Source organism: Hippocampus bargibanti, linkage group LG17 (assembly GCF_051943395.1).
Source record: "Hippocampus bargibanti isolate YZ-2025 linkage group LG17, ASM5194339v1, whole genome shotgun sequence".
Taxonomy (NCBI): domain Eukaryota; kingdom Metazoa; phylum Chordata; class Actinopteri; order Syngnathiformes; family Syngnathidae; genus Hippocampus; species Hippocampus bargibanti.
This window is the reverse complement of record NC_142750.1, coordinates 5,694,798-5,701,909: the sequence shown is the minus strand read 5'-3', so window position 1 is coordinate 5,701,909 and position 7,112 is coordinate 5,694,798. Positions and strand designations below refer to the sequence as shown.

At 36.0% G+C, this 7,112-nt stretch overlaps 1 protein-coding gene across 1 annotated transcript; it reads right to left on the bottom strand.

Annotated features, from left to right (window-relative positions):
• Positions 1-371: 371 nt before the first annotated feature.
• LOC148885397 (apoptosis regulator BAX-like) lies at positions 372-6,196 on the bottom strand. The gene is made up of 6 exons (XM_089018559.1): positions 6,125-6,196; positions 3,526-3,574; positions 3,284-3,442; positions 3,007-3,142; positions 2,185-2,289; positions 372-1,342 (listed from the first exon to the last, which is right to left on the bottom strand). The coding sequence occupies exons 1-6, from the start codon at positions 6,153-6,155 to the stop codon at positions 1,244-1,246; spliced, it is 579 nt and encodes a 192-aa protein (XP_088874685.1). The 5' UTR covers positions 6,156-6,196; the 3' UTR covers positions 372-1,243.
• Positions 6,197-7,112: the final 916 nt, after the last annotated feature.

Sequence of the window (7,112 nt, the reverse complement as noted above, 5' to 3'; positions counted from 1 at the left end):
CCAATTAAGTTCGTAAACCAAGGTATCACTGTACTACAATAAATGCCACTCTACGGAGTTTTGGTGTATTATTTAATGCTGCTCTAATTCATTGTACTGCAGACACAATCACAATTACCAGGAGGACATAAGTTTAAAAAAAGACCAGGTTAAATATTTTAAAAGACATAATAAACCTCTGACTTAGTAATAAACAGTGTTGGCCTTTTGTGGGTGTGGGTGTAATTTTTATAACTCATTCTATCTGCGTCATATTTAATCTTTAAAACTGCTATATTCTCCGCTTCATTTGAATTAAATTGTCTGCAGATTGTTAACAGATGATCAATTCTATGGAAAGTTTAATCATGCAAGTAAAGAAAAACACATGGTAAGAGTGAATGTTTAATATTCATATTACAACATTAAAAACTCATTCCAAAGTGATTGTTTTCTTTCTTGACTTGAAACTTTTAAGAAATGTGATAGAAAAAGGTGAAAATTTCAGTATAAAAACAAAAAAAAAACAAGACCAAGGCACTGACAAACAAATGTATATATATGTATATATTATTTTTTTTGCTGTGCAGAGAAAACGTAATATTGAATGACTCACATTAAACTAAACTGCACTTTGAGGAAAAAGGTGAGGTACACCCAAATGTGGTGTTTTATATCCGTTTTGGGACAACACGCAGTTTATTAGAAAATCTGGTCCAGAATGTGTCGAAACATTTCCATAAGCAGACTGCATTTTTTTTAGAAGACAACAGAACTGCTCTATTAACCATGTGACATGTCGACATATTGCTTTGGATACGAGAGTCAAACAAAAACAGGAAAGAGAAAAACGGCTGCCACAGTCTTTGCTTTTTAATTTTACTAACAACAACTAAGGATTGCTATGTTTCAACATAAAGAAGCCAAGAATCGAAGATGTTGATTGCACGTTGAAAAAATCATGAGGAATATGCATTCTTTCGGAATGAAATGAAGGAGATCAAAGATCCTCCAAATGATAGCAGAAAACAAAAAAATACAGTGATTTTTTTTGTTTCTTTCTGTACCAAAAAAAGGTATAAAATAAATTATTTAAAATGCATTCCCTCGCTCAGGTGTGTGCGTGTGTGTAACCTCCAAAGAACCTTTAGTGCAGACGGCCCACATGACACAGGGAGTTGGTGGTGGTGGGGGAGGGTTACAGCAGCAGTTCAAATCCTCATGCAAGTTCTTTGTTCTCCTTGGCCCCCACCGGGTGTGCTCCTCACATTTTCCGAGTCACGATGATGGTGGCGATGACCCCTGCCATGAACACGGCCACCATTTGCCACGTGGGAGTGCCAAAGTAGGCGCCAATGCTCTCCTTAAAATGAAAAGAAAAAAAACAAAAACAAGAAGAGCAGGTTAAAGGATAACCGACGTCTCCGGACAAGTTGTGTCCATAATTTGTAAAATGGCTTCAAATGACTTTTACTGGGCGTATTTTACAAAGATTCCACCGCATATAGCTGTATTTTACGTTTTAATACTCGCGCTGAATATTCCGGAAGTCTTGTTTTTGAGTTGGTGACGAGTTCGTACGTGACGTCACTGAAGGAACGCCCCTGACCGAAAAAAAGGACACATTATAGCAGTCCTTCCATCACGTCAATGCTCGTTTGGTCTTAAAACCTCGTGTTGCACCAGAAAAAGCCAGAAGAGGGCGACCAAGCTCCATGTAGGGAATTTCCTCACACGGTGCTTGGTCGCCATTTTATGCCTCTTTTTTGGTGACCCATTCCCCCCCCAATGTTGCCTCAAAATGGCACGGAATAAATTCTTTAATCGATTGCAAACATGTATGCTTTCCTCTTCAGAACTATTTGAATCATATTCATAACTGGATGTGTAACAAGAAAGCATATTCTCTGAATCTGAAGCCATTGTTTTGATTCTCCAGCAATGCAAGACGTCTTGGCGTGATGTCACGAACTGGGGGGGCGGGACTTTCTGAAAATGCCTCATTCGCAGCTCAATTTTTTGCAGATTTTGGACACTAAGTCATTGTTATTGGTGTTTTGCATTTGAATAAAAATATACTGCGTGTTTTGGGTATTTTACATGCTATAAAACGTTTTTTTCTGATGTCAGTTAGGATTCTAAAAAGTGCCGTCGGTTGTCCTTTAAGATGTACCTGCAAGGTGTGATGAATTGCGACGTTCTTACCCAGCCTCCTTGCTCCCAGATCCAGTTGAGAAAGTGTTCGCGGAGGTAGTCGATGGCACAGTTGATGATGGTTTGGATGACGTCGGGAACTTGAGTCAAGAGTGCCTTGCGACAAAAATACACAAGTTGGAATGGCGTTACTATATTTCGGCAATAACAGTATGTCACAGAGGTGGTCAAATTATCCTGAGATGAAACTTTAAAACGATCTCAATTTAAAAAAAAAAGGTATACAAACAATTCCCAAAATACACATAAAAATCCTCACATTGTTATCTTTTATGACGCATTTTTTTAAAGTACTAAATTTGGATTTACACAACAAAGAGGCATTTTGGGTATTTTATTTCAATATAAGGGGGCCATACAGTTTATTTTTTCAATTACAGTCCTCATGTAATGCGCCTCTCTTTCCAAACAGCAATTCCCTTTGACCTTCGACCTCCAACGCCATTCCATCAAGCCATAAATGACCATCACAAATGTAAATAAAGTGACTTTATGATACAATGCAGTGTATTTCTTTCATTACAATACAATAGCACATTTATTATACATAGAATAAGGTATGTTGTGTGTAGTTTTAAGGCTTATTTAGTTGAAAAGTATATTTTATGGAAACCCGGGAATGGATTATTCCCATTTCCTATGGGAAATTGTTTTTTGAGATACACACTTTTCGCCTTACACACTGTCTGGGAACTGTTGAATTGTACAATTAAAAAAGAACTAAATAACTGCATGTTTGCCTTATGCGTTAACATTTTGCCGTTTTTTTTTTTTTTTTTGGGGGGGGGGGGGGGTGTTCTGTTCCGCACTCACTTTGATGACTAGTCGACAGGCCAAGTAAAAAAGAGTGACAACTCGGCCCCAGGTGAACTTTCCATCGGAGAAGATCTCAACAGCCACTTTCACAAACACCTCCTTAGTGGGTCTCAGCGAGGGGGAGTTGATCATCCTTTGCGAAGGGAAATTACGATCAAAATTGGATTAGAATTACTGTTAAATACAGACAGGAATGACAAATACCAGTTTTATTTCTTCATCTGATTTTAACGACGGAAATAATTAAAAAAAATGAAATGCAGCAGCGACTTACTGTTGGAGCTCCACATTACCATCCAGTTCGTCTCCAATCTTCTGCAGACACTGGCCGAGCGTCTTGTGGCTGGAATCGCCGATTTCGCTTGCACCCAGCTGGGCCCGGGTGACCATGGTACCTTTGTCTCCATGCCGGCGGACTCGCTCGTAAATGAAACTGCAAAAGGGGCGGCGGGACGGTGTCAATAGAAAATTACGAAAGCACACATTCGGGATTTGTCATGTGACAATTGAGCTTACTCTTTTAACAAGACAATGCCCAGTTCCAGTATCTGCTCCTTGGAGTCGCCTGGAAGACAGAGAACGGGATTTTTAAATCGTACAAAAGCAAAGTCGAGACTTGCAATGAATGGATGAGGTAATCCTCTTAGTCACCATTTTCATTTTAAAACCCCTCCCCTTTCCTCATACAAGATTAATAGAAACTAAACATATATTTATTTATGTATGCATTTATGTATGCATTTATTTATGTGTTTGTTTGTATATATTTATGTACTTATTTATATATGTATTTATTTATGCATTTATACATGTATGTATATATTGGATTGGATTTTGGATTGGATTTGCCTTTATTAGTCTCGCAGTGGAGAAATTTACATTTCACAGCATATATGTATTTATGTATGTATTTATGTGTTTATAGGTTTGTTTGTTTATATATATTTATGTATTTATATGTATTTATTTATGTATTTGTATTTATATATGTATGTATACATGTATTTATCTATGTATTAATTTATTTGTCCATTTTTGTTTATATATATTTATGTATTTATTTATGTATTTATATATGTATGTATATATGTATTTGTGTGTATTTATTTCAATGTTTGGTTATGTATTTGTTTGTTTATATATATTTATGTATTTATTTATGTATTTATATATATTTATAATAATAATAATAAATTTCATTTGTAAGCGCCTTTCAAAACTCTCAAGGTCACTTTACAGTCACAGGATCAGTTTTTCTGTATTTATATATGTATTTATATATGTATTTATGTGTGTATTTGTTTGTTTATGTATTTATTTGTTTATATATATATATATATATACATATATATACAGTAAAGTCTCGTTATATCGATAGTACTGCTTATTACGATACTATTTCTATGAACTCAAGGAGAAAATTACATGCCCGCAGGATCGGATATATCGATAGTCCGGTTATATCGATATAAGAATATCGAGAATATCGATATAACGAGACTTTACTGTATATGTATTTATTAATGTATTTATTTATATATTTATATATGTATTTATTTATTTATGTATTTATATATGTATTTATGTGTGTATTTATTTGTGTGTTTGTTTATGTATTTATTTGTTTGTTCATATATATATATATATATATATATATATATATATATATATATATATATATATATATATATATATATATATATATATATATATATATATTTATTTATGTATTTATATATCTATGTATGTTTGTATTTATGTATGTATGTATATAAGTATTTTAAATACATATATGCATACAAAATGAGTTAAAGTGTCCCAAAACTACTTCAAAATGACCCGGAGATGCCATGTTTCAGAATGTCCCGCCCCCTTGTTCGTGACGTCACGCAAGGACGTCTTGCCTTGCTCGAGAATCAAAACAATGGCTTCAGATTTGGAGAAGATGCTTTCTTGGGACTCATCCAGTAATGAATATGATCCAAATAGTTCTGAAGAGGAAAGCATCAATGTTTGCAATTGATTAAAGAAGTCCTCCCGTATCAATTCGAGCCATCAGGACTCCAATGTAGCATCCCAGAAATATACAAGATGGCGCACAAGCTCCGTTGGAAATGGGCTGATTTGTCTGCTGGGAATTTGTGTCAACTAGTATTAAATAGCAGTCTTGGTGCAACACACAACGATTCACCATCACGTTATGTATGTGTTTTCCTTCTAATTTCGCCATCAACACGGATCAACACGAAGTTTTCAGACCAAACTAAGTACCCAATATGCATCGTGTGTCGCTTTCTTGGTCAGAGGCGTTCCAGACGTGACGTCACGTCAGGCATCAACTTGAAAAAACTTCCTGAATATTCAGCGCGAGTCTTAAAAAGTAAAATATAGCTGTATGCCGTGGAATCTATGTAAAATAAGCTCAGTAGAAGTCATTTGAAGTGATTTTACATATTATGGACACAACTTGTCCGGAGGCGTCGCTTGTCCTTTAACTAATTTGCCTATATATAGGCAATTTAGTTGCATATCGTATATAAATAACAGCAATTAGTATATGCTGTTATTATAATATTGGTGGCATCTTGGCGTCAAGGAAGTGCATGGGAGTGACCCAATGAGTTTCAGTCTGTTCTAAATTGCGGTTGCTGGCAGCTTGTGGTACAAAGAGGCAATTACAAAGTTTCGCTACTCACGTGTATTGTCGATTCATCGCATTACTTTTTTAGTTGTTTCACTCTAACTTAATGGATTCAATTCCCTTACACAAAAACTGTAGGAAAATATCAACACAGGGTGTTCATTTTGCGCGGTAAGTAAACACTAAGCTTTAAAATCGTGCAAATATATGATTTTTGAGGTCTTAAATCGCCCACAGTAGTGTGGTTTATTTCCTCTTGACTTCTCCCGAGATTAAACTTGAGGCTAACGTGAAGCTAACGTTTCACCTCCGATGCAATCTAATGTTGCGTTTTGCCAACGAGACGTGAAGGCATATTTGTCGAATGAGAACGAATGGCGACAAGGGCAATATCGTGTAAGCGTTACGAAGAGCCAGCGATATTGTCATGAGTATTTTAAGTGAGGATAACGAAAGCGATACCGGCTAACAGACCTTGTCTTCCTCCACCCGGGTGCGCTGCCATCTTGATTTGTGCTCAAACAAACACACACCGATGGAACTTCCGTATTAAAACACGTGACAACTTGTGTGTCACGGGCGAGCGGGTGCGATGACGTCATTTTTGCTCTGTCTTCAACAATCGACCAGATACCGTATTTATTTCACTAATAAATATTTTTTTAAATATTTACCCCGTCGTCAGGAGTCACGGGCTAGTTCTGCGGGTTTTGTAATTTAAGAGCGTCGATTTTAGGTTCGCAGAAATGATCGCAAATAAAAAAAAAACAATCTACATAGCAACAATAACATGTATAATGCTCTATTGATAATAATTGTATAAGAATAATGGCCAGAAGGAAACCGATTTGATTAAAACTTAGTTTTAACCTGTCAACCTGCCAACCTGACATATTTCCGCGCACGCGCACGTTATGCTTTTATTAATCCTACTGCAGGCAGCGATTAAAAAAATACACAGTACGATTGATGATTACTTTTTCTGATTTGCCGTGACAATAGTAGCGATTATTAGCAGCGGCATTATTGTCGTTTGCTACCAGCAGTTGAAACGAATTGGATTTGAGCCAAAATGGTCTTTGTAAGATCGGTTCACAATTGTATTGTTTTCCCCTGTATAAAAGTTGTATTACATATAATACGGGGGAAACGTATAAATTGACAGGTATGAAAATATCAGAAATCAAGATTTGTATTGACGAAATTCAGGCGAAACTGAACAATAATTACCTCTCAGACGCCATGCATTTATATATAAACGATATGGCCATTCGTGAAAATTGTTATTTTTCTAATTTCGTCGTAAAATGGATTATCGACATGGAAAACGTCCCTTATCCCTTCCCCATCTCCTTAGTTATACGAAAGCTTTGTGATGATTACTCCTCTAAAATGATTGGCTGGAGATGTCACGTGGGCTCATTTTTATTATCTTTGATACAAAAGGTTATGAAATTCCCAC

What these genes read in the sequence shown, in the direction of transcription:
- LOC148885397 (XM_089018559.1), bottom strand. Translation starts at nt 6,155, where the DNA reads ATGGCAGCGCACCCGGGTGGAGGAAGACAAG. An exon ending in CCCGGGTGGAGGAAGACAAG is followed by an intron (nt 3,575 to 6,124) that starts GTCTGTTAGCCG and finishes TCTGTCTTCCAG; the next exon opens with GCGACTCCAAGGAGCAGATA. An exon ending in GGTAATGTGGAGCTCCAACA is followed by an intron (nt 3,143 to 3,283) that starts GTAAGTCGCTGC and finishes CCCTTCGCAAAG; the next exon opens with GATGATCAACTCCCCCTCGC.